At 34.5% G+C, this 27,960-nt stretch overlaps 2 protein-coding genes across 3 annotated transcripts; both read right to left on the bottom strand.

The window, feature by feature from the left end:
• Nucleotides 1–498: 498 nt before the first annotated feature.
• On the bottom strand, nucleotides 499–25,419 carry LOC144967959 (cysteine and histidine-rich domain-containing protein 1-like). 2 transcript variants are annotated; one of them, XM_078905766.1, is made up of 9 exons: nucleotides 25,102–25,419; nucleotides 19,837–19,943; nucleotides 19,274–19,345; nucleotides 18,270–18,450; nucleotides 11,915–11,967; nucleotides 10,034–10,104; nucleotides 4,625–4,727; nucleotides 3,239–3,424; nucleotides 499–1,615 (listed from the first exon to the last, which is right to left on the bottom strand). In XM_078905766.1, the coding sequence occupies exons 1-9, from the start codon at nucleotides 25,109–25,111 to the stop codon at nucleotides 1,481–1,483; spliced, it is 918 nt and encodes a 305-aa protein (XP_078761892.1). In that variant the 5' UTR covers nucleotides 25,112–25,419; the 3' UTR covers nucleotides 499–1,480. The 2 variants fall into 2 exon arrangements, with proteins under 2 accessions (XP_078761892.1, XP_078761891.1); XM_078905765.1 differs by having other exon boundaries at nucleotides 25,238–25,419.
• On the bottom strand, nucleotides 5,138–9,604 carry LOC144967958 (uncharacterized). The gene is made up of 2 exons (XM_078905764.1): nucleotides 8,942–9,604; nucleotides 5,138–7,787 (listed from the first exon to the last, which is right to left on the bottom strand). Exon 2 carries the CDS (start codon nucleotides 7,779–7,781, stop codon nucleotides 6,048–6,050), a length of 1,734 nt encoding a protein of 577 aa, XP_078761890.1. The 5' UTR covers nucleotides 7,782–7,787; nucleotides 8,942–9,604; the 3' UTR covers nucleotides 5,138–6,047.
• Nucleotides 25,420–27,960: the final 2,541 nt, after the last annotated feature.

The following is a 27,960-nucleotide window of genomic DNA, read 5'->3' as shown; positions in this document are numbered from 1 at the left end:
CAAAGTTATTCTCATTCAAGGCAAAAGGTTAAAGAACCTTGAAAAGGAAATCAGATATAGGGTGATAGAAGTCACGGTAAAGGAGAGCCCTCCACCCACTTTTGGCGGTAGGTCAAAAGACCGCACACCATGAGGCGTTGACATGTTTGCTATCTTCACCAAGAGAATTTCTTGCCGTCGAAAGCGAAAACTCCCATATTGAATTCCGATAGACATTTCCTTGCTGCTATGTCTTTGACATTGATTTCCCATTGACAATTATTGTTCTCGTATGTACGCTAATTTCGAAATTTTACTGGTGTTCCAGTAATGTTGATATATCCCTCTTTCACTGAACATGAGAACAATGTAAATGTGAAAAATCCTATATGAGATTTCATTACGCAATTTTCATAAGTAACATAAATAAAAACAAAGCCAAACCAAAATTCCAAAAGAACCCCCTCCCCCCCCCACTTTCCCCGATCCGATAAAAAAAAGCAAGACAAAAACCTGTACTCATGTTCAACTGCATCACATTTATTATCACACTCAAACAGCTTTAAGTTTTAGGCATTTTATCCCTTATACAGTTCCAAGTGTTTCAATAGAACTAAAAGGTATGTATAACATTATTCTATGATAAAAAACCTCGATAAAAACAAACTAAATTTTTATATCCCTTGGAAAACCTCATTGTAAAACATGAGGCTTTTGGAATTTACAATTTAAAGGAAATAAAAATATGAAAAATAAACACAATTGAAGTATAGAAATAAATCAGTAACCTCCAGAATGAGCCAAATTAAATAGAGACTAACATTTTCATTCTGTCCAGGAGGATAACCAAGCAAAGAAAGTGCTTTCTTATACGTACATTGAGATTCGGACAATACATCAACAATCATGCAAAAACTATTGTCATTTTTATCTGCTCAACTTTAATGATTAAATAAAATTTCATTTCATTAAGTTTTTAACTCCAGCGTAATATCAAATACGACGCTTGCAAGTTATGAGAAGAAAAAGTCATTTGCTTTTTTGAGCTATAAAATTGTTCTATGTAAAATCTTATTTGAGTAAGAAAAGAAAAGAAGAAAGTGCATATAACACTTGGCAGGTTTGAGCAAAACAGCACATAATGTTTTACCTCATTCACTCAATTAAATTTTTAAAAAATAAATGTACAAAAATAAAATTATGAGTAGTTATACAAAAAGAAAATGGGCATGAAGAAGGAATCAATGATTTCCCTATTCTGCCTGTAAAATCCGCCCTCTGAAAATTTAGCTCTTATGCACAATTTCAAATCCAAAAAGAATTTTGTAAAAATGGTCGATTGTCTTATTTTCCAAACGTGTCATGACTGATCTATACAAATATTGGGTGGGGAGAAAGTCACCGAGAGAAGAGATGTGAACAGCAAGGGGCGTTCACAAATAAGGACAATTATTACTGGCCGAATATGGAATGCTAAAAAAAAAAAGAATGAAATACATCATCATTTCCCTTGTGACTGATCAGCAGTGGTTTGTGGCAGTTCTAGCGTAGACCATGAGAATGCATCCACTTTTCTCAAATTTATTTCAACTTTTGTTCCCAGTAACTTGACATCACTCTTTGATGGGTCTATAACCTGCAAAATTATAATTTCATTAATAATAAAAAGGTAAAATAGAATTATTCTTAAAAAGAAACACAAGTACAGCACGATTTTTAAAACTAAAATCACAGATATCTAACTTCAAAGAGAACATATTTTGAATTTAGCACAAAAACTAAATGTCATTTTTGTGCTTGCAACACATTTTGGTCATATCAGCGCCAGTAAAAAGGAAGATAATGGGATACTAAAATGTTTTAGAATTACAGTTAAAGTACTCAAGAAAAAGGAAAACAAAGGAGAATTAGTTAAAATAGGGAACAGATGTAGATTCCAAGAGCACACTATCAGTGTACTTAATTTGAGATTATCCAAATGTCTCATCCTGACACAAGCACAGGTCCTGACGAGGAACACACTCAAATGTTTACAAACCATATATATGTAAAACAAAAATAATACAGTGCATAACAGAGAGATGATTTACAAGATAAAAAATATCAACTAACCAAATCTCTAACTATACATTTGACTGTTTCACTTCTAGCCAGGATATTCGACCAGGGCCAGGAAAAAACGAAATAATCTCATTCCAAGATAAAGACAGAGAGCATGTTGGAAAATAGATATAGGGAGATAGAAGACACAGTAAATGCCTCCCTGCCCAAAGGCTCTAGAACTGAAGTTAAAAGCACCAAAGAAAAAGTAAGAGAAGGGGGACTTGTTCAAATAAAAAACAGATTTTATGAGCAATCTATCAATGTGTCTACTTTGACTTTTACCTAAAAGTTCCTTAAAAATCGACTCTCAAAAAGGTACAATACATTTGATTGTCTCCCTCTCAGCTAAGGATCCCCACCAGAACCAGAACAAAGACAGAGAGCAACATGGAAAGCGAAAGCAGATATGAGGAATAGAAGACACAGGACAGTGGACTTTTCTGCATTATAAAAAGGTTCTGTCAAAAGTTACTACAAAAACAATTGTTTCCTACCCCTTTGCTAGTCAATCGTAAAGTACTTTACACCAGATCAAACCTAACAGAGCAAGCTACCCAAAATCACAGTTGGGTGGACAGGAGAGTCTGAAAAAAATCTTTACTTCACTCGGGATCAATCTCGGTCCCTTTGTGTGTGAAGACCTTTTTAATTTAAAGATCATTAATTTAAAAAAATAATTATAAGGCTTGTCATGACACATTAACATTTTGTGCTGAACAATGGCTTGGATATTTTTTTTTATAGTGAGATTAAAGTGTACTAATATGAGTTTTGTATAATAAAGGGATTGCCTTTAACCATCTAGGCAAGGACTACAAATTTAGTAAGAGAAATGAGGTATTTCTAAAGTAATATTGAAGTATTTTAACACATTTTCATATAATAATAATAATAATAATAATAATAATAATAATAATGATGATGATGATAATCGTGATAATAATAATATTAATAAAGATGATAACAATAATAATGGTAGTAAAAAAAGAACCCCCTAAAACCAAACAATATGTTCAAGTATTTTATATGGATTTATCTTTAGAAATGCCTCATTTTTCTACTAAGTCTGTAGATAGTCCTTGTATGGTATAGAAACAACAACAAATAAATTCATTAGTAAATATCATATACACACAGCACCAGGCAGCACCCTTACCTCTCTTAGTACAAATGTTTTGCTGTATGAGCTGTTGCCTCCTTCATAAAGTATCTCTACATTTAAATGGGTTTGATTTGCCTTGACTCGTGTTTCCTCGGGCATGGCCACTTTGGCAAATATGGATACACAAACAACAGAAGAAGTCTGATGCCAGTCAACACGAACTTGCTTCTCCTCTGATACCTGATTGATAATGAATAGAGTGGACAATTAATATCACATACGCTGTGAGTAAAGTAAATTCTAAATTGATCTTTTATATAGAACACTATCCACTAAATGTGCTCAAAGCACTTTACAAGGGGTCTCTGGCCAACAGCAACATTTAGGGACATGACGCCTGTTAGGCAATATTACATTTTTTTTTCGGACAGACACAACGCTGTTAATGGCCAGGTAATCATTTTACACATGAGTACGGTGAGAGAATGTGAGAAAAGAGCCTTCTCCAAAGACTCAACTATGCGACGAGCAATGCTCAAACCCAGGAGTTTCCGATCCGAAAGCGAGTGTAATACCACAAGACCACATAGCCGTATGTAACATGCAAACACTACCAACAATTTTATTATATAGCAAACATGCTCAAAGTAGTTTACAAGCTGAAAAGGTAATAAAATTAACACAGAAACAAAAATAAAATAACAGAAATGTATCTAAATGGAGTCTCTTTAAAGCCATTAATATAATAGAAAATTGCTCTTTGATCAAGGTGTTTTACACCATCGGGACACTTTACGGTTAAACAGCACTTGTTGTAGCAAGAAAGATGATGGAATGTATCCAGATTTTACATGCATTTCCAAGTGCCCAAAGACAAAAAAAAAAAAAAAAAAAAATAGACAAAGGAGTCTTGCTCAAACAAGGAGCAATAGTAAGTCTCAGGAGCAATATGTGTGCGTCTAGGCTGAGATCATAAACCCATGACCCCTACCTAAATGATATATTTATCTGGTTACTGATAAATTTGTATCAATGATGAAAATTTACATGCCATAAATGGATCACTTACCAGCAAAAAAATATCCAAACAAAACATCTCATTAAAGTGTTGAAATGAGAGCAAAGTCTCTATTAGCATATAGAAAAAAAAAAACCCCGATTAAACTAAACACATTGATAAGTCGCACTTAATTCGAGGTATTTAAAAAAAATAATTTTTTATTATTATCATTGATAAATAAATTCTGGATTATCCAAAACCAGAGCTCATTGTATCCCAGGTCAAACTAACAATGATACCAGGACATACTAAAATAAAAAATAAAGGGGAAAAAGGATTGAATGCGCATCTTGATGCAAGCTAAATCAGACAGGCTCAAAAGGTCATCCATTAGATTTAGATTATAACTGTGATGATAAACAAAGGGACTGAAAACCTACTTTTGGTTTAATAAAGTTGTGTCTGCCTGTTTCACAGCCTTCTTGGTTCAAGAATGCGTCAAAATCTGATGTTTTCCTTTGGCAACAGGTCCAGTATTTCATTCTGTACCGATAAATAAGAGATTGAACAAGTATTAGAATAAACTTATCATAAAACAAGTTTTAAACAATTCATAAATAGGGCCAACCAGTTTGTATTAATTAGTATCAAAAGCAATAAAATTTCATAACGAGTACTTTGGAAAAACTGCAAATAGCATAAAATCTATAACTATATTACATTAATAACTTTAAGATTGCACTAAAGTCTCATTATATTACAGATTTGCCATTTCACAGGGCATAAGTTTCGGGAAATTTTATGCAAATACATCCACTAATCCCTATCTGAATACCGGACTCCAGTAAAAAGACATTACATACTTCCTCTTAACTATATCTAAGGACAGCAACAGGTCGAGAGTGTTCTTAATTTAATACTTGTATCAAATTATTTACTGGATAGGGATTCCTTTTCTAATCAGCTCGCCTTCTTTAAGGGGGTACTGTCACAATAAGGACAATTTTATTAAGTTTTATCAAAAATGATCTTTTCAATGCTTTTTCTGCAGTATTATGTGTGTCCAAGCATATTTCTAAAGACTTTTTGGAATAATTTCCACTATCGGTGTGTATGAGGTGGCATTTTAGGGGTACCCCGCCCCGAAAACTTCAGATTTTGGGAACAACTTTTCTCAAAAAGTGTCTATTCAATTTCACTGAAACTTGCTATGTAGGTGTCTTTAATACTGCTCTACATTATGTCAGAGGGATTTTTCTATTCTTATCCTAGTAAAGATTTTATAGCATCCGGAAGTCTTCAATCCGTAAAACTGTGAAAATTTTTCCTTTTTCGCAGTTTTTACCCTTTTTGGACCCCCATATCTAAAAAAATAATGCTTATATTGCCAAAAGCCTCTGACATAATGTAGCCACACTATAAACACACAAGTGTGTGAAAGGAAAAAGAAATTGAATAGACAGTTTTTGAGAAATCTTGTTCCCTGCTATCCCACCCCCTAAGAAAATGACATTTTGAGAAAATGGGAAAAAACGAACATTCTCGTAGATTATACAAAATATAGTGTCATGAACCCCCTAAACTGTGTTGTTTTAGACCCAAGAATCATTCTCCTGTGGAAAAAAGATACAATTAGTTATGAATTTATAAAAATGGTACTTATCCGTTTGAGGTAATCCATCCAATGTCACGTGTCGTCTGGGACTCCGCAATCAGAAGCCGCCTGCAGCATACTGCTCACCGCCTTCCAGTTGATGTAAACGTTCTTCCTCCCTTGTCTGTGCTAACCTCCTCATCTCCCTTTTCCTTTTAAAGACAAATTCACCTGCTCTGTCTGCATTCTTTATCCTAACATTGTCCCTTTTAGTCGCATGCTCCACAAAATGTCGTCCCACACTGTCCTATTGCCGAAATGAAATCCTGCGATGCCTTTGCTCCCTTGTTGAATTCTCCTACTCCAATCCCACATGAAATTTCCAAACGCTGTCTCCCTACAAACACATGTTTTGGACACCTAGACCAAATCAAAGCATGGATGCTTTCATTTACATTCTGAGTCATTCCAAATAAACATCTCCCCAACAAATCATCATCAGTCAATCTAACATAAACGTCATGGATGTGTTCTGCTACAGTCGGTAGAATAAATGTGGTCATATGTCTGTCGTGGTCAGGTGCTGGCAGACCATTAGCCTTGGCTTTCATGTAGAAGCACCAAGAATCAATTCCTTCTGGGCAGTACTCATGGCGTGGCTGTTTATTGGTTGAGGTGCAGTGATAAAAAAAAGCCCAAATTGCGCGTCGCATGTCGTCCACAGTACTGTTTGATCTAATGGCCCGCATGTAATATTTCTGAAGTCTGGCGATCTTTGCCTTTGTCAATTTTCCTTTTCCATTCCCTCCTAACGTTACCTTTACCTTCTTCTTGTTGTCCACAGTCTTCCGCAATGCTGTTCCTAGTCTCTTCGCTACATGATTTACACACTCCCTCTTCTCAATTGTCATCCCCTCATACGGTCCCGAATTGTTTAGCTGCTTGATGGTGTTGCTGTCCCCGTCACTAATCATTGTTCTATATCTAAGTCCATTCCGCTCTACAGATCTACTCCACATATTCACAGCTGCTACCTGTTCCATACTACCTGATGATCCTACATGGTTCCTATCACACTCCTCCTTATGGCCACTCAAGAATTCTGCATACCTATCACTATCCCCCTTCAGCTTGTCTCCTACTGTCACACACTTATGGCAATACTTAGAAAGAACCTCATGGTCCACTACAAGTCCTGTTCTGTTCTCTATCACACATCCTATCCCTAACATTGATTTATGTCCCCTCGTGTGCCAACTACCATCATACGAAACATCAACATCAACAATTGGTTGCCCTGCCTGCTCAGGATACGCTCGACGAACAACATCAACAGCTTCAGAACGGAGACGAGACGAATAGCTGGCGAACTGGCGGTGGATGGCCTTCTGGTGGCGAAGAAAGGTCTTATGATGTAGTACAGGCATATCCATCATGCCGCAAAATGAGGCTAAGCCAGCCTGTCCACTTCCATTAGCCAAGGATGAAGCGACTCCACGACGATTAACTTCAAAATAGTTATCTTTTTTACGAGATGTATAAAAGGACGATATAACTTTTGAACATGATTTACAAGACAAATGTAGACGAATGGCAAGACCAACAGAAGAATCACGTGAAACCTCCAACGTAGACTGGAAACAAAAAGGGCAGAGAAGACAATCAACAAGATCCTGGAATACAATCAGCTGCACGATGGTCGAACATTCCAATGAAGACGAAGATGCAGGCTCAGACGTAGAGGCAAAGAAATCCAACTTACGAGCTGATGATGAAGAAGCAGAAGCTGAAGCTGTTGGTTGCGGCGAAGAAAAATATGATGGAAATAAAGGTGAAGTCGCTGCGTGGGGCGAAGATGTCACAGAAGATGTGGATGCTGGCTCTGGTTCATTAAAAAATCTCTGCTTCTTCGCATCCCTTGCCTTCTTCAAAACATCTTTCCGTGACTTCCTTTTCATGCTGCTAATGGAAGCATTGAAGGTGGAAACCTTGGCTCTAGGCATGACAAACTGTGAAAATAAATAAATATAAATATACCATAATAAATTAAACAAAAAAACAAAAAACAAAAAAAACAAAAAATATATATATATATATAAAATAAATAAATCGGGGGTTAGCTTAGCTCAGCGTTACGGTCTTTGCTTCGTACCGGAAAGGTACCGAGTTCGATCACCAGCCTCTGTGCTGTGTGGACTTGAGCAAGCCATCTCGCCCTAGCTCAATTTGCGGCGCAGCACTGCGGTTGACGCCTTGGTTATTCCAATCTACCCTTGGAATAGACCCTGGAGAATAATTTCCACTATGGGATGAATAAAGGGGTTTTAAAAAAATAATTTTATTATAACATTTTTATTGCACCCCCTACTGCTAAGCAGTGTTGGAATCAGCCCAAAGTTTTGCCTTGAAAAGCACAAAAGATACCCACACATAAGAATTCTGGCTACCAATCATAGTTAAGCACAGATCTGGTATTGCTTTGGATCAAAGAAAAAAAAAACATTAAAGAAATTAAAAGAGCAGGCAGAAAGGCCGCTTTCTGGGCAAAATGAATTCCTACCACAATAAGGTAACAAAAAGTCACAGTGGGCTGACCACCTGCTTGGCTAATGCCTTGGTCTAGAGTAATTTCACTTTAAAGTGGCCCTACACTGAAAGGTGAAAAGGCAGAAACTATAGATCAGAAAGAAAGAAACGCCTTTAGGTCAAGAGACGAGAACCATACCTCAGAGCATTGAAAGCAACCCCCCCCCCCCCCCCACACACACACACAGACTCTTGTAGAATGATGGTTATAAAAAAAAAATAAGCACAATCTAGATAATCTCTAAGTTCTAACTCACTGACGTCAATGGTAATCCAAGTCTAAGTTAGCTTTCGACGTCTATCTGTCTGTCTAAGATCTACTATAGATCGGCGTTTAGTTATCTCCTTATTCAAGCTCAATGATCTTCACTAGTCTAATGTAAATCAAAGAAAACAGTATGGTTCTTAATAATCGTATTAAAAATAAAATTAAAACAAAAATTAGCCTTTAGAATTATTTACGAGCAGCATTCTCTTTTACTATCGTCAATGTTTACATTTTAGAATGGAATGCACACTTTGAGACTGTAACCGGTCAATCTGATTCCACTAGTAATAAATAAATAGACATACTTACTGGCTAAAGCGGTATCCAGGCGTCGAAATGATTATCTACCAATTCTTGGTTCTTTGGAAAATGATGATAAAACTTTGCAAATAAGTAAATGGAGTGAAGTTTGTCATGAAATGATCAAAAATCAGTTCGAATCGAAGCGTAAGTAAACGTAGTCGAATGCTCCGGAAATGTACCCGTTGTTATGTCACGTGACTGAAAACCGGGTTACGATTGGTCTTGGAATGTGAGCTAAAATTTTCCATGACGGTAATTACTAAAAATAACTCCTAGACGTCTCTTCAGCCAATCAAAGAAAGGAAAATAGGCTTGGAATTTCTCGATTTCCCCGCCGACCTGTGACACATACGCGAAAGAATGTGAAAGAACGGAAATGCCCTTTCCCTGACATTTCTGCTAATACCAAATAAGCCGGGGTTCAGTGCGGGTTACTAAGGACTATCGAACGTTGATTCTGACGAAAATGACGGAAAAACTTTGCGTTTAGACGATAGTTGCGTCACAAAAAAATTATTTAAAGCACTTTTTTGTAAAAATTTAGCCTTTTGAATGTTTTCAGTGTGTTAAAGAAAGGTTGAATTACCTGAAAGTGCCCTAATCTCATTTTCGATAATTTTAGTGGAATTCATAGTAAAACCGTCCTCTCGACCAGCGCGTACCCCCTTAAGATTAAGCTTTTGGCTTCTGTTCACCCATTATACAGAGGTTCAGTTACTGAATTCCATAACCATAGGGAAGATTGACAACCCTAGTACTACAATAGATTTATCGTGAATTGAATACAGTCTCTGCCTGTCATTACACGAGCAGTAAGCAAGACTAGCAATATTGTTTGTTTCCCTGACCATTACATATTTACATTTGTGAGACCACCCATTCAAATTGATTGAATTGCAGTCTTCTTATTGAAATTTAGAAAAAGACAAAACTTTCCTCGGAGTTCAGATTAATTAAATCACTTTTTTCTTCTTCCGATTTTAACATAATCACCATCATCATCTTCGCATATATGAAAAAAGACAAACACTTATTGATTCAAGAACCATTACAGACTTGGATTTTGGTTAATGAGAAAAAAAAAAAAAATCACCGTACCCTTCATGGAATATTGGAACACCTGAATGGTAAACACATGTGTCTGTCAAACTGGATTCTCCTTCATAGGACTGAAAAGAAGAGATAAAATAATTTACAACTAATTATATAATAAAGTTTTTTAAAAATAAATAAAAGTGGTGAAAATTTGAAAGTTACACTTGAATTAATATTGTCAATGAGAGTCAATGACATTAAAAAGATTAATTGATAGTCATATATTATTAGAAATATGATTGTCGATTAAGGCAAAACTTCATTTGGTATAAATTGTATACTTTAGTGCAAGTGTATTTATTTATAATTTTACTGCCTTCACTCAAATTATACATCAATATGGTGCCCTCAACAACATAACAGGATCACAGTAGAAATCCTGAGTAGTAACCAAGAAAATTGATTCATTTCTCTTCTCTGCTTTACTGGGAAAAAAAATATTTTAAGACAAATAAAATAAAAATTATTGAAATGTATCAGTGACCCGTCATGATCCTGAAATGCTGATTTTACAGAAATGCTCCATGTTTGACTATCTTCATTTCCGTGCTATGATTCAAAGTGTGAAGAATTTTTTGACCTTCAATATCTCTTAAGTTATAATAAATCTGACTAAAAAATAAATAAGTGAAATATATATGTAACTGAATTTTTTCAAAGTCACTGTCATTGTTTATGAATAACAGTTAAATTATGAGAATAAAATTGGTTAAAAATGTCAAGCTGCAGCAGAAAAAAAAGTGTCTCTCTCTTGTCATTCTCTCTTTAAAACTTCCCCATTGAAAAATAGCCCATTGTCTCCACGAAATGTTTAGATATTAAGAGGTGGCATGAAAAATGCCTCACTGATCACTTGTCAAGAGTTTTACCTCTCTATTATTTATCATTTCTTTGAAAAAAAAACCCCCAAGAAAACCACAATGCTAATATAAGAGGCATAACTGTTTAATTTTTCTGTTTTTGTTTGTTTTGTTTTTTAATTTAAAAAATCAACTGAAAAAACCCCCACCAAAAAACTTGTAGAAAGATCTATTACAAATAAATTAAAATGAATAAATAAATAGTTTATGATTACCCTTATAGTTAACGTATATCAAATTTATATTTGTTCCCTCGCCACAGCCCAAGAGGTCAGTTTGATTGAAGGGTTGACGGCCACCTAAGTTTGGTAAGCTTGGGTTTCACTTTCCTTTAGAACTTCTAGTTTTACTTTCAAAACCTAATAGACTGCCTATTTATCAAGAACTAGTGAATGGTCAGCACTGCCTCCTTTTTATCTAAAGGGGAATCAATACGTCTGGAAATCATATCATAATCTAGGAAGTTAAAAGTCGTGATTTCAAACTTGGAAACTAATCACCCAATTGTGATCAAATCAACTGGAAAAGGTAGGTTTTTGTTACAACTTTCAAAATGAAAAATTTCCATAGTGAAGTGAATACAATCATGCTGTTTAGTGCATGATTTTTAGTGCCACATATCTTCAAAAGCTATAGAGGGCAACGTAGGATAATTCCATAGCAGGTGATAAGGTAAAATAAGCATTAAGCACCTGTTCCATTGGTTGAAGTTTCTTCAAGTGTCACACCAACTAATGAATTCCTTTTTAAAAATTTGCAGAGACTAATGAACTAGTAAAGTATAAATCATAACATAAATCTGCCAGACACACCATAATTAGTCTCCTTTCATCTCCAGACATAATTGATTTTCGTTATGTAACATTTATAAAAAAATAATTCAAGCATCATCAAAATTGTTTTATCCAATGTTTATACCCACAATAATAATAATAATAATAATAATAATAATAATAATAATAATAATAATAATAATAAAAAATACATATAAAATATTAATAGGATGGAACCTTGATCAACTTACAGTTTTACATCCTTTATTATGACAGCTTGTTCCAACTTTTATTGAACCATCAGCTGGGGAAATAAAATGATTCAAAAGCATTATGGCTGCTCCAAAATATTTAAAAAAAAAAAAAAAAAAAAAAAGACCACTATGGTAATGACAATGACAACAATAAATAGTAAGAATGATAGACTATATTAGGATTTCTGAACACCAATGGGAACCGTCCGAAGTTTATGAGCATGAATTTATTTATTGTCTTTTATTCTATTTTAGAATGAAAAAAAAATTTAAAAAATAGAACTTTTCCTTTGACTTGAAATGTCATTCGCCCCTGAAGTTTTCAATAAATTTTTTTTTTCAAAACAACAATTAGAAAGCTTTAAAGACCACATCAGCTAGAAGAAAGTTTAAAGAAATTCGTGAAATGAAGGCTATTGTGTTCTTGACGGAACCCCAGAGTAATATTGTGAAATCACTCAACTCAGAAGCGTTAAGTGATATGTGAGAGAACAGTTTTATTACTGTGTATAAGTTAGAGTATATACAAATATATCACAACAACATTGTAACTACAAAAAACAGTATGAATAACTCAAATATGGAAAGTAAGGAACAAAAAGTGCATACTTCTCTAGGGCATGCCACTCCGATATTTGTAAGCACAAATAATATTTTAAACAATGGACTTAATGAATAATAACTAATTAAGCTGTAACTAAAATCATTTGGCTAATAACAAAGGGGAGCAACTCTTTCCTATCGTAACTCGATGTATAAGTCCATAACAAAGGCTATGATTACGATTTTCTAAAACAACACGGGTCAAATATTTGAGGCCAAATTTTAAGCATAACATTACAAGTTGTCTCAATGGCAAGGGTGTAATATTGACATTTAAAAATGATATCAGTTTTCGTCCCGAATCTGTTACATCAGCATATAAAAATAATGACTTGAAAAATAACAATAAATTTTGAAGAAAAGATTAAAAATTAAAGATTCTCGTTTAAACAATTTTCCCCCCGTGATCTGGACTATGTCCCAAGAAGTAGAAACTTGGTTTACTAAAAGATAAAAACAATGAAATTTACATAGAACTTCTATTGAAGACGCTAATTGCAACCCAGACATACAACAAAATAACAAATTCAAACAAATACAGAATGAGAAATTTTAAAGACAAAACGAGTACAAAGTATAGCAAGACTTGAAATTAAAATGATATGCAATTCTGGGGATTTGGATAATCTTAATCATAGCCCTACTATAATACTGGCCGAAGCACCAGGATGATTGACCTTAGGGGTTAAGGCTATCGTATTCGTTACACAAGGCGGGGAAATTGAATGCGATTGAATGTGATTAGGTACCGTGTGTAGTCAGTAATAAAATTTTCGCCATTCTTTGTTTCGTTGTGTCGATAACTCAAAGTATGGAAAGTAAGAACAAAGTGCTTAGTCTCTACAATTTGCCACTCTTTCGATTTTGTAAGTTACAAATAAATTTGTAAACAATAGGACTAATGAATAATATATACTTAAGCTGTAACAAAATCATTTGGCTATTCACAAAGGCGATGCAACTCTTCCTATCGTAACTCGTTTGTATAAAGTTCTTTAACTAAGGCTATGATTACGATTTTTGACATCAAATAGGTACAAATATTTGAGCCAATTTTAAGATCACATTACTAGTTGTCTCATGCAAGGGAAGAATATGACATTAAATGCATATCGTTTCTGTGCCCGAAATCGTGTACATCCTATTAATAAAATAAATGACTTGAAAATCACCAATAATTTTAAGAAAAGATATAAAATTAAATTCCGTTATAAAAACAATATTTTCCCCCGTGATCACTATTCCCAGAAGACAAACTTTGGTTTCATCAAAAGTAAAAACAATGAAATTTCATAGTCACTAGTCTATGAGACAACTAATTGAAAATTCAAAGACATATAACAAAATAACAATTCAAACAAAATTAGAAAATTTAGAAATTTGAAAAGACATATCAACGAGTACAAAGTATAGCAAGACTTGAAATTAAAATGATATGCAATTCTGGGGATTTGGATAATCTTAATCATAGCCCTACTATAATACTGGCCGAAGCACCAGGATGATTGACCTTAGGGGTTAAGGCTATCGTATTCGTTACACAAGGCGGGGAAATTGAATGCGATTGAATGTGATTAGGTACCGTGTGTAGTCAGTAATAAAATTTTCGCCATTCTTTGTTTCGTTGTGTTCGTAACACAGAGAGGGGTTATTGAATACGTAATTAGGTACCGTGCTTAGTCAGTAATAAAATTTTCGCCATTCTTTGTTTCGTTGTGTTAGTTACACAGAGCGGGGAAATTGAATACGTAATAAGGTACCGTGTGTAGTAGGTACCGTGTGAAGTGAGGAATCACATTTTCATTCTTTGTTTCGACTTCACTGGTCACAACTGCTTTGTTTTCTCTCGCTTCATTCAATTCTCTGGATTTTTTAAATTTTATGTTTTTAATTAAGTGGAAATGTGATTATCATTGTTGACATTCAGGAATTTAGTTTACTATTTCTTTATCGGATTATTTATTCATTTTTCTAAATCACTACTTGACTTAGAATTCCATCATCATGGGAAAGAAATGCAGCACGTATGGCTGCAAGTCGGGCTATGCTAGTGCGACAGAAAAAATTCCAGTGTACAGTTTTCCTCTTGATCTTAATGAAAAGTTGAAATGGGTTCAAGCCATGCCTGACCAATTATCTGTTGATCAAGTGACCAAATATATGGCTAAACATTTTCCAGATTCAAAAATGAAGAAAGCAGGAAAATTTATGGTACCAGCTGTCAGCTGACCCTCCCACATATTTCCCTGACGCACCATCATCGTGTGCTGGTGTCCCTCAATCAAAAGGTAGAACAACAACAAAATCAACCGCTGCATCTAGGGTTCCTGATGAGGATCAACAATTGAAAGAATTTCGTATGAAAGACATATTAAAATCCTCTACATTTCCTGACGATTTGCAGAAAAAATTAGAAAATTACTCAGGTACTTTAATTTGGGGAAAAGACGATAACTTTTCTTTCCTTAGTGAATCGAGTACAAAGTATAGCAAGACTTGAAATTAAAATGATATGCAATTCTGGGGATTTGGATAATCTTAATCATAGCCCTACTATAATACTGGCCGAAGCACCAGGATGATTGACCTTAGGGTTAAGGCTATCGTATTCGTTACACAAGGCGGGGAAATTGAATGCGATTGAATTGATTAGGTACCGTGTGTAGTCAGTAATAAAATTTTCGCCATTCTTTGTTTCGTTGTGTTCGTAACACAGAGAGGGGTTATTGAATACGTAATTAGGTACCGTGCTTAGTCAGTAATAAAATTTTCGCCATTCTTTGTTTCGTTGTGTTAGTTACACAGAGCGGGGAAATTGAATACGTAATAAGGTACCGTGTGTAGTAGGTACCGTGTGAAGTGAGGAATCACATTTTCATTCTTTGTTTCGACTTCACTGGTCACAACTGCTTTGTTTTCTCTCGCTTCATTCATTCTCTGGATTTTTAAATTTTATGTTTTTAATTAAGTGGAAATGTGATTATCATTGTTGACATTCAGGAATTTAGTTTACTATTTCTTTATCGGATATTTATTCATTTTTCTAAATCACTACTTGACTTAGAATTCCATCATCATGGGAAAGAAATGCAGCACGTATGGCTGCAAGTCGGGCTATGCTAGTGCGACAGAAAAAATTCCAGTGTACATTCTCAGATCTTAATGAAATTGAAAATGGTTCAGCATTGCCTGACCAATTATCGTTGATCAAGTACCAATATTATGGCTAAACATTTCCAGATTCAAAGAGAAGCAGAAAATTATGGTAGCTCACTAATATTGACGCAATACCCCCATTCTTCCTTAGGAAATTGAAAAGTATGGCCTATTTAGATTGCTTTTTTCAATTTCATTTTACTTCCTATCTGGTGTTTCAATTCTTATCCTTGTTAGACAAACACGGAAACATAAAGGGAATTATTTATGAAGCATACGCAGGTGTCAAAAAAGTAAAGCACCCTGCTATTTGTAAAGAAATCAAATGCTGGTCACAATTCCAGAAGCTAGTTAATTTCATTTGCTCATCTATTGACACCCAGGATGACAAATTCAAATTTATTGAGAGACAAATATTTCTGATGTACCTTCCAAAAAACAAAAGGATATATGCAATGGATGATTTATGCAAAGCATTTTCATGGTATGCCATTTCAAGACATCTGTATTCTCAATTGAGAGAGGTACTTCAACTTCCATCAATAACAACACTTCAAAGAGTAACGAGATCAGCAAAGAACATTGATGATGTCAAACTTTTTTCGTCTTTTTTTAATTCTAAAGAAGAAAGGAGCAGGGCTTGCATTATAATTGCAGATGAAGTTTATGTCAAAGCTTCATTAACGTACAGAGGTAATTTTATTTATGAGGAATACCAGCTCCATGAGTGATGCACATTTTTGGTGTTGTAAAAAAATGTATTAATTAAATTAATATATATTTAGTGAATAGTACAAGGGCTTACTTTTCCGAATTGAAACGATAAACAAATAAATAATCAAGTAAATATAACACAATAAATAACCATTTGACCATTTATATGTAATACATTTTCATAGATTCACCCTGGCCATTGTGTCCGTCACAGGGTTACATTTACCTATCTAAAAGTGTAAAATAAAATCGTAGAGTATTGAAATGTTGATGACATAATTTAATATTAATATGGCATAATTTAAAAATTCTGTTTAAGACAGTAAGGAAGTATCAGATAAAACTAGAAAGAGCTTTGAATATTAAAGTGACAAATATTTCAGAATCATTGCAATCAGGTTTACAGTAAGTCTTAAAATAAAGGTCATACTTTAAATTTCTTGTAAATCTCATTAAACCATATTTATCTAATATCTTTTCATAATACAGTAATTATGTTACAGTGCCTATTACTGGGATGCCCAATGCTCATGTATAGAATCGATTTAAGAATAGAATATTGTGGTTACAGGCATATACAAATTGAATCTGGTGTGATTAGACAGGTAATATTTAAAAGTATGACCTTTCATTTTTTGATACAACTTATTATTACAATATATTTACATTTTAGGAGGGGAGGTATTCGGCAAAGCTCAAGATCAGCATGGAAAGCTTGCAAGAACATTATTTTGTATTATGGTGAAATGTTTATTTACGAGGAAAAAGTTTTTAGTCTCGCTAGTTCCATGCCATTCTCTTAATGCAGAGTTCGCCTATCGGTGCATCTCAAGTGTTATTCAAACTCTTGAAGCGTATCATTTTAAAGAGACACTGCCTAGCATTTCCATCAGAGAATAAGAGTAAAGCAACAAGAAAAGTTGCCAAATTATCATCAACATCAATGTAACCAACTAAAACATCGCCACTGTTGCTTGTTTAACACCGCATTTAAGGTAAGATGCAATCTTCATCATCATCATTGACACCACATATCATTATCATCATTGTCATCACCATCATCATTTGTCCCTTCCCCAATCTTTTATTATCTCTTAAACATAATATCTTTTTCATTGTATGACCTACCCCCTTCCCTCTCCAACATTTTTCTTCCCGTTATAAATTTTTTTGCTCACTATAAAATTATCACAACTATCTTCATCATTTCCTCTTTAACACTACTACTGCTACTACTACTACTACTACTTCTACTACTACTACTACTACTACTACTACTACCATCACCACCATCACATTGAGGTGCTTCTTTTCCACAAAACTATGTTCGTTGTTACTCATCAAAGTTCAGTGTTGACTATCAAACTGCCCACTACTGTTAAAAAGAAACAAAATCCCCCAAAGGTCTCTCTCTCTCTCTCTCTCTCTCCCTCTCTCGTTGTTGTCCATCTCAAATAAAGTTTTGTGTACGCTTATTTCTATACAAAGCTTAACTTGCTATCTCGTCATGATTTATAATTTGAATATAATATAGACTATTTATTAGTAAATCATCCCTCCGCCACGTTTAATGAGATAAATAATTACAACTCGCCTCTTACATCACTGCCCATTGCATACCGGTCTTTAGTAATTCTCTCTAACACTAGACTAACACACTACCTGCACACTACACAGCGCTAGTCAATGGCCTTAACCAACTCGGCTCGATACGCGTGCGCCAAGGCCTTGACTCTTTTAGTACGCCATGATCTTAATGGAACACAAAAGTTTTCACTTCAATGCCATTGTTTAATTTTCAGTTAGCCCATAACCGTAGGACTCATAGATTCTCATTTGAAGTAAAAGAATTTTTTTTTTCACATAAAAATAAAAATACCTGCACTGTCTTCGGCCGTAGAATTGTCTTCTACAATCTTTAATTTTTCAAGCTGTGTTCTAAGAGATGCTCCGACTGTAGTTTTGAGATCAACGAAGGGTTCATCAGGCGGTGGCCTCTCCAACACTGTTGGTTTAGGGGATTTGTGATTTGGTGTGGAGGTTACTTGAATCATTTGATGCTACATTAATAGAGAGAAACAAATTCCATGATGAGAGATTAATACTTCAGTGTTTCATTATATCATGACAACAAAGATTGAGGGAAATTTAAAAAAAGAAAAGAAAAAAGTGAGTAATCATGGAATTGGGGGAGGAGAAATGGGCGTGGTACCCCCATTTCCCCTTCTTCATAAAAACCTCTGGAGTCATAAGGCCAAAGCAGTATCTGGTATCTTTAATATTTGAAGTTGAAGGAGAGTATCAATAGTTAGTTACTCTAAGGACGAAATGCTTATCTATCACAATATCCTTTACACCAAATCAAACAGACCCATAAACTATCCATTCACTGCTGAGTGGACAGTGGAGTCAGAAAAAAAAAAATAATGCAAACAATCCAACTGTTTCTTTGCATATAAAACTAATGCTCTACCAATTGAGCTATCTAGACACCATAAAGTAATGCAACAGAGGGAAAAACCAACTTTTAACAACTTGAGATATAAACAATAATTTTTTCTCATCCCTTTCCTTATTAACCTTATTAATGAAATAAACTTGTGATTATCTTAACGTGATGTTTGATATAAAAAAAAGGGGGAAAATAGTAAACCATTAAAAATTTGTGTAATCTGGATTTTTTAAAAATCTTAAAATACTCAATCCTTTGAATTGTATGGAGTCCACTTACAAATATGGTGAAAGACTGTCAACTGATCACTATATAAGTTAAACATGACCCAGCAGTAATTAAGAGTAGTAAAAGGAATACGAAAATGAAGTTTTAGAATGGCTTAACAATACTTTATGACATAAGTATTGATACAAATATAAAATGCTTACTGTGATTTCATTTTTATCTGGTTTAACTGGCTCAGGGGGCTTTACATTGCTGTGTTTTCCTGTGGTGCAGCCCTGAAATTGTAAAATTGAAAGAGTAAAAATGAAGACAAACAAAAAAAAAGGAATAAAAAAATAAAATAACAAATAGTTCAAGAATTAAAAAAAAATAATTACCTAACAGATTTTTAAAATTCCGTTAAATTGGTAATTTGTCTTAATCTTAAGTTGGCCCAAGGGCAAGAATTCATTTCAATATAAGATTTATGCATTGGCACATGAGCTTATGTGAAAATCATAATCTAAATAATTCATTGGAAATAGGAAGTGCATTACATTAACATGCAGCTGATATGTTGTGCTTCAATTAACTTACAAGCCTAAAGCAAATGGTCTTCTAGTTTGTGAAAGATTATTATATGTCATACACAGTGGTGTATGGAACTAAAGTGTAATATTATAGGATGCAATGTATTTTAAAATTATGTGATCTAATTGAATTTCCTTAAAAACAGCTTGAGTTTCAAGGTGGAACACAGAGTAGAAAAAATATCCATAAGATAAACCTTAATGTTCAGGAATTCTGTGAAGTCTGACACTCTTTTTTTACAACAAGACCATCCTTTGAGAGCGTCGTGGAAAATAGGACCCCCTGGATGATACACACAGGATGCTGCAGAAAAAACAAAAAACAAACTTCAATTACTAAGTAAAAATAAATAATCAATGGATGAATGCAGCTTTCATACTACACATTGCAATTAAGTAACCCTTGAAGAGTTATCAGGACAATGGAGTGTTGGGATCAGCGAAGATGTTGCAATTAACTGAAGTTGAGTTTCCTGCGCACTATTGCAACATTTTACACAAATATGGTAAATCCAATCAATTGTTGTAAACATTGTTCTGAGTCCACAACAGACTGAGAAATTTGATTGGAATGAAAAAATATATATGACAGCCCTGTATAGATTTTGACAAGCAAAATCAGATTTGAGGCAAGCCGACATCTTAAGATTGGATTCACTTTCACATTTTGTTCTCAACATTTGTAAGAGTCCAAGACATTAGCCGTGATGAGAGACAATGAGGTCTCACCAAACCCGTTGGCCACAATGCACAGTTGTTAAATCACTAAACAAAGGATATCATCGCTTAGTCTCTCCTCACAACTGTCATCGTCTACCTGTTGTCTAAACCATGCCCAGCCCACTCGCCTCATGTCTAATGGTCACAGATGACCACACAAACCCGAACTGCAAAGCCCTGCCTCTTTTGTCTCTACTAATAGTGTGGTGACAAACTAATGAAGTTTTAAATCTTGCCCACTCTCGATTCTTCAATGTGTCATGATTTCACACGATGAAATCTGATCATGATATTTTGTTTGATTGATTCCATGAATTTGCCTTTTTTTGAGGTCGAAAATTTGTTGCGATTAACCGAAGTTTGTTGCAATGAACCAGTGACTTTTATATAGAATTAATTCTGTTTCTTGGGAAATGTTGCGATTAACCGAAAGTTGAGATTATCCGGAGTGGACTGTACCAGCCTATTTGTGTTTCTCATTGTTTCGGGTGTCGAAATATCTGGTGACAAAATACACCCGAATTACGGCTGTCGATTATTCTGGTGACAAAATACATCCGAGTTTCGGGTGTTGAATTATTTGGTGACAAAATACACCCGAATTACATTCCCTAAATAATAATCAAACAAAAGTGCATCTCCATCTAATTACCACACCATCCTCTTTTCAAAAGTAGAAATGTGAATTTTTTATGATTTCAAAAAACTTAAGCATTATTTTAGCAGGGTAGTAGTAAATAGGGGTAATCCTCTTTTTAGACAATCAAATCAAATATGATCACATTCATCATCAAGAATATCTCGATCTGAACAGGAGAGTTCAGTGATACACTGATTGATATTACCTACTACACTCAGTAACCAGCGCTCATATATATCGGTAAAAATTGGAGAACTTCCGACCAAATCCAGCAAGAAAATTTCAATTAAAAAAAAAAATACGATTTATCTATTTATGTTAGTATAAGTAATAAAAGTCCAGAGTCAGATTTGAGATTTTGATCGGGGGCCCTTCCAATTCCACACCCAGCCACACCTCTCGAAAATCTCTTGATTTCGTTCATTATTTTTTGGGGTTGGTGTAATCCTCGCCATAATTGAAGATGCGAAATTTATAAAACATTGATTCAGGTGAACATAAATGAATTCAAAACATTATTAGAGTAGGTTGATGGTTAGGAAAGGGCTCACTCCCTCTCTTAGTATTAGAGAGCTGAGCCGGTGTTACCAATACTTAGCTTCTATAACCAGGACAAATCATTCGTTTGGACAGAAAAATAAAAACTTACCGCTTACCGTCAAAAGCAGTTTAGATTTGAAGATACATTTGTTTTCTATCAAAAAACATTCGGTACTAGACAATCCTTGATGAATTTCAAAAGTTGTGTTTGAAATTATATCCTAAATATTTTCATGATCCATTCCTCGCTAAATCGTGTGTTTTTCTCGTCTGACCCAGGGTTGCCAGATTATTTTTCAACAAAATGCCAGGGGAAGACTCAAAAAATGCCAAAACATTCAAAAAAATGCCAAAGTCTGTTGACTCCCACCCCCCACTAAGAAAACTACTCACTTTTGATAGACAATTTACTATCATATCCTGGTGGCTTGCGTGTTTTATCTTCTTTTTTTTTCTTTTTTTTTTTTTTTTTTGAATTATACTAAATTTCCTGTTGGGGTAATTTTTTACTTACTGACTACTAAGTGGAGTGCTAAACCACTACACCACGGTTGGATTTTAAGAATGAAAAGAAATACATTAACATGAAAGGTAAATACGTAAAGGAGTGAAATCATTGGATGCTGTAAAATCAGACCACCCTAACGAACAGAGTTAAAAGTTAACAGGCGACCATGACGCAAATATACACGAGTTTTGCAGGAGATTCCCAGAAAACTTACGAGGATACTTGTCGAGGGCTGAATTTGAGTGAATATCTGAGGGAGGCAGGGCTAGTTCAGGGTGTGAGTTTTAATAGCAAAGTTTTCCGATGTGAAGAGATTTGTTTTTACGCGTTTAGAAAGGTGTCATTTGAAGTATAATATACAAGAAAAGAAAATGCCAAATGAAAATGCCAAATGCCAAATGATTTTTCTAATGCCAAACGGTTTTCAAAAATGCCAGATTTTTGGAATCTGGCATTTAAAATGCCAAACTGGCAACCCTGGTCTGACCCATAGGTTGGTGCCCCCTAGTGCCAGCCGCCTGCCGCGCAAAACAAAGGTTTGTTAAAAAGTTTATTGAGAAAAAGATACGGAAAAAAGTGTCCCTAGATAGGTATGCAATTTGGTGCATAAGTGCAGTAAAAATTGGTGAGCAAAATTAGTTCGTAGAGGATGCGAGACTGTGTGTGTGTGTGGTGTGTGTGTGTGTGTGTGAGTATGTGTGTGTGTGTGTCTCTTTCTTTCTTCCTTTTTTTTTTGGGAGTGCCTACGTACACGGTAACGGGGCATCTAGCCTCAGGATCTATGTACACGTAAACCGGTTTACCGTTGCAACATTCTGTCAGTGATGGTCCTCGCTGTCGTGACCGCGCGCGCTCGTGTGTGTGTGTGTGTGTGTGTGTGAGTTGTTTTTTTTTCAATCAAAACAATTTTAACCATTAATGGCGAGATTCCATCTTACACTCCCCAAACTCCAGATCTTAGTCTTAATGTTATCATTAAAAGACAAGCTTTGCGATTTATAGTTTAATTGAAGCCCGAGTCGAAATATACTCTTACTACTGCTCTCTTGGTGGAAACGATTTATTCTGCATAAGCAATCTGGAGAAAAAAATCAGTGTCACTGTAAAAGGTTAAAATTTCACGAAGTACGCTCCGTGAACACCGCTGTAACAATCCTTTGATCTACGTCATCAGGCAACCCATTGTTTCTTTCATCTTTACCCATTCCCCTTACTATCCCCCCATCCCCCGCCCATCTCTCTCTCTCTCTCTCTCTCTCTCCTCACCCTCTCTCTCTCTCTCTCTCTCTCTCTTGTCATAATGTTATCCCTTCCCCTTCCCATCTCAATGTAAAATGAAAACGTTCTGTTGTTTGCAGATACATGTATGATTGTTTTGTTTTCTCTCTCTCTCACTAGGCTAGGATTAAAAACCAAGACATCAGGTAATGGGTGTCTAATGCCAAAGTATAGGTTCTCTCTTTGGCCAATTTAGTCACGCATGTGGCAGTCCAGCTATTTACTATGTTCTGCCTATACCACATAATAAGTGGGATTTTGGGGGGTGGGTACGGAAGAAATCAAGGTCATAAGTAACCTTACACAAGAGCTGTATAGGGAATTGGTTTCTGGGGGTCTTGCAAATACCAAATATTTTATGGAAAGCTCTTTCGAACTCCAAGACGTCTGGTTTGTTTTGCTATCTTGGAACAAACGAAACAGAGATGTCTTGATGTGTGGCCTAGTTGTCTGATTTTGTGACCTGGATGTAAGGTTTTGTGACTTAGATGTATCCTTTTGTGTGTGCAAGCCATGCGGGTAAGTACAGCGATAGCTTGCCAGTTGAGGAAAAAAAAAGGAAGAAGCAGCGTATCTGCATTTGAAAAACAAAACAAAAAAAAAACTGAAAAAACAAAACAACTTAACCTTTTAAAGGCGAATATCAATCTTACTTGGACCAAACATAAAATCTTACCATTTTCATCAAAAGACAAAAAACAAATTACAATTTAAAAACTTGAGCTTTTATATAGAGCAATATCCACCCAACGTGCTCAAAGCGCTTTTTATCAATATTCTTACTGCTCTTATGGTGGAAACGTTTTTTTTTCTGCGTTAAAAAATAATATAAATGAAGACTATTATTCGAAAAACAAAAAAATCAGTGTCACTGGCAAAGGGTTAATTGCAGTACTCCTGCATCCTGTGAGACTCCTATGGCACTTGCTAATCATAAAAAAGGAAATAGCAGCAATCAACAATACTAAGGTGAAAAAAAAAAAAAGAAAAAAAAAAGTGGGTGGGGGGAAGAGCAAACCCAGTAGCAATGCAACCTTTTAGCGGCGAAATTCGATCTTTGACCTAACACCAAATCTTCTATCATCAAAAGACAAGTAACGGCAAAACTATTATAGACAATTGAAGTCCGAGTTGCGATAGTCTGACTACTCTCTTGGTGGAAACGCTGTATTCCCCGTTAACAATAATAAAGATAAAAGCAAACTACTATCTAAAAGCAAAAAATTAGCTTCGCTGTTAAGGGGTTAAGAACACCTGCAACTGCAACTGCCAGCATCCTTGAGATGCTCGACGTCACCAAGGTCATCAATCGACACGTCTCCCTCTCGTCGGCATGCACCCCCCCCCCCTCCACTCTTTCAAGGTGGTGGTGGTGGCGGATAAAAAAGCCCTTTTTCTCTTTCATTCAATCAACTGGTCTGCTGGTGGACCCAAGGCCTCTCTACAAGTCCAAGAAATAATACTCACTTTTTCTCTGCTCCAACGAAAATATCTACCCCCTACCGGTCTAATTATTTGTAGCAGACGACAAATTTCTCAAAACGGTCACGTGACACTATAAAAACAACACAGGAAGTCCATGAAAGCTTATTTACGGCATTTCCTTTGAACCGTGTAAACAACAAAATTTCGTTTTCATTCGACTCAACGGGTCAGATTGGCCGGTATTTTTTTAACGAACTAAAGTTCTGAAAAATCAAAATGTTTCTTAGAAAGCTGAAAGATGCTAGTTTTTGAAACAGAGGTAGGTTTTAAAAAAAAATCTTTATATTTTACGTGAATGCATGCTCAAGGCGAGTTGGACGTGCAGCGGAGGTTGGTCGGCCAAAGGCGAGGCTCTCTAGTAGCCTCTTGACTTGATCGAACCACTCCCTGGCCTTGCCTTGACTTTGTCTACTCTACTGGGACTTACAATCAGAATTGTCGTCGAAAGAAAACTTCATTCCGCAGCCTTTATTGTAACATGTCAGTAATTCAGAAGACATTTTAATGGATAATGAAGGAAGCGTAGAGAAGATTTTAAAATAATTATAAGTGATTAATAAAACCGGTTGCTGAGCACAACATTTATGTCCAGAACAATCGACCCGCATGAACAAGGGAATTAACTCTAGAAATTAGAATAAGTAAACCTTTTCTTCGTATTCGTTGCCATTCGCATTCAATAAAATTCTTTGCAGACCATATAGAACTGTTGCAGACTGTAATTCTTTTACCAATAATAATAATAATAATAATAATAATAATAATAATAATAATAATAATAATAATAATAATAATAATAATAATAATAATAATAATAATAATAATTAATAATATAATAATAATAATAATAATAATAATAATAATAATAATAATAATAATAATAATAATAATAATAATAATAATAATAATAATAATAACAATAATAATAATAATAATAATAATAATAATAATATAATATAATAATAATAATAATAATAATAAATAATAATAATAATAATAATAATAATAATAATAATAATAATAATAATAATAATAATAATATAATATAATAATAATAATAATAATAATAATAATAAAATAATAATAATATATAATAATAATAATAATAATATAATAATAATAATAATAATATAATAATAATAATAATAATAATAATAATAATAATAATAATAATAATAATAATAATAATAATAATAATAATATAATATTATTATTATTATTATTATTATTATTATTATTATTATTATTATTATTATTATTTAGTAGTAGTTATATATTATATATGTAGTTGTAGTATAGTAGTATAGTAGTAGTAGTATAGTAATTGTAGTATAGTATGTAGTAGTAGTAGTAGTAAGTAGTAGTAGTAGTAGTAGTAGTAGTAGTAATTGTAGTAGTAGTAGTAGTAGTAGTAATTGTAGTAGTAGTAGTAGTAGTAGTAGTAGTTGTAATAGTAGTAGTAGTGGTAAGTAGTAGTAGTAGTAGTATTCAGAAAAGTGAGTGGAGCAGGCACTTATGTGGTTAACAACAAGATATGGAGTGAGTAGAAAAGTGCCAGAAGACAATAGAGAATAAATATTTTTTCGCGGCGGTGGTGGGGTTTATTATTATTATTATTATTATTATTATTATTATTATTATTATTATTATTATTATTATTATGTAGTAGTTGTAGTAGTAGTAGTAGTAGTACTAGTAGTAGTAGTAGTATCAGTATTAGTAGTAATAGTAGTAGTAGTAGTAGTAGTAATTGTAGTAGTAGTAGTAGTAGTAGTAGTAGTAGTAGTAATTGTAGTAGTAGTAGAAGTAGTAGTAGTAGTAGTAGTAGTAGTAGTAGTAGTTGTAGTAGTAGTAGTAGTGGTAAGTAGTAGTAGTAGTAGTATTCAGAAAAGTGAGTGGAGCAGGCACTTATGTGGTTAACAACAAGATATGGAGTGAGTAGAAAAGTGCCAGAAGACAATAGAGAATAAATTTTTTTTCGCGGCGGTGGTGGGGTTTGAACCTGCGACCTTATTGGTACGACAACTCCGCCTGGCAGGTGAGAGCGTGGCCCTACCGTCTGAGCTATCCACGAACACAAAAATATTCGTATCAAACCCAAGTCATATTTCTAGAGCCCTCTCTCACCAACTTCTTGAGATCGCCGGCTCGTTCGCGCACAACCATCGCGAAGTTATTTTTGACCAGCAGTTAAGCTTAATAGCCAATATTCTCAACACAAACATATAACATAGAAACGATTGAGACATTGAATATGCTCCGGTATATGGGGTGAATTTTTTAATTCAGAAAAGTGAGTGGAGCAGGCACTTATGTTGGTAACAACAAGATATGGAGTGAGTAGAAAAGTGCCAGAAGAAGAGTTGTGGCGTCACTACGTCATGGCTATCAGTAACAAATAATATGTATCAATCCTCGTCTTTTCTGAGCCTCTCTCTCACCATATTAGTTGTAGTATTACGGAGCTCGTTCGTCGCACTCGATCGCGAGTTATTTGACCAGCTAGTTAGTTAAGTAGCAATATCTAAACAGTATAACATAGAAGTTGTAACATTGAATATTCGTATATGGGTGAATTTTTAATAGAAAGAGTAGTGAGCAGTCACTAGTTGGTAAACAAGTATAGTGAGTAGAAGTCAGAAGAAATAGAGAAGTATTTGTTTTTTTGGTAGTTTAGTATCAGTAGTAGTAGTATAGTAGTTAGTAGTAGTAGTAGTAGTACGTGTCGTGTAGTGTAGTAGTCAGTAGTAGTATTGTGTAGTATAGTATAGTGTAGTAGTAGGTAGTAGTAGTAGTAGTATGTGTAGTAGTAGTAAGTAGTTGGGTAGTAGTAGTGTAGTAGTAGTAGTAGTAGTAGTATAGTAGTAGTAGTAGTAGTAGTAGTAAGTAGTAGTAGTAGTAAGTAGTAGTAGTAGTAGTGTAGTAGTAGTAGTATAGTAGTAGTGTAGTAGTAGTAGTAGTAGTAGTAGTAGTAGTATAGTAGTAGTAGTAGTAGTATAGTGTAGTAGTATGTAGTAGTATGTAGTAGTAGTAGTAGTAGTAGTAGTAGTAGTAGTAGTAGTAGTAGTGTAGTAGTAGTATAGTAGTAGTAGATAGTAGTAGTAGTAGTAGTAGTAGTTAGTAGTGTAGTAGTAGTAGTAGTAGTAGTAG

Source organism: Berghia stephanieae, chromosome 3 (assembly GCF_034508935.2).
Source record: "Berghia stephanieae isolate SIO BIC M18660-M18661 chromosome 3, UCSD_Bste_1.3, whole genome shotgun sequence".
Lineage (NCBI taxonomy): Eukaryota > Metazoa > Mollusca > Gastropoda > Nudibranchia > Aeolidiidae > Berghia > Berghia stephanieae.
The sequence above is the reverse complement of the archived record's forward strand: the minus strand, read 5'-3'. Positions and strand labels throughout refer to the sequence as shown.

Coding starts and splice junctions, on each gene's coding strand:
- LOC144967958 (XM_078905764.1), bottom strand. CDS start 7,781: ATGCCTAGAGCCAAGGTTTCCACCTTCAATGCTTCCATTAGCAGCATG.
- LOC144967959 (XM_078905765.1), bottom strand. CDS start 25,418: ATGCGGGTCGATTGTTCTGGACATAAATGTTGTGCTCAGCAACCGGTT. Junction 18,451..19,273: donor CAGATAAAAATGAAATCACA/GTAAGCATTTTA, acceptor CTATTAATGTAG/CATCAAATGATTCAAGTAAC. Junction 1,616..3,238: donor AAACATTTGTACTAAGAGAG/GTAAGGGTGCTG, acceptor ATAATTTTGCAG/GTTATAGACCCATCAAAGAG.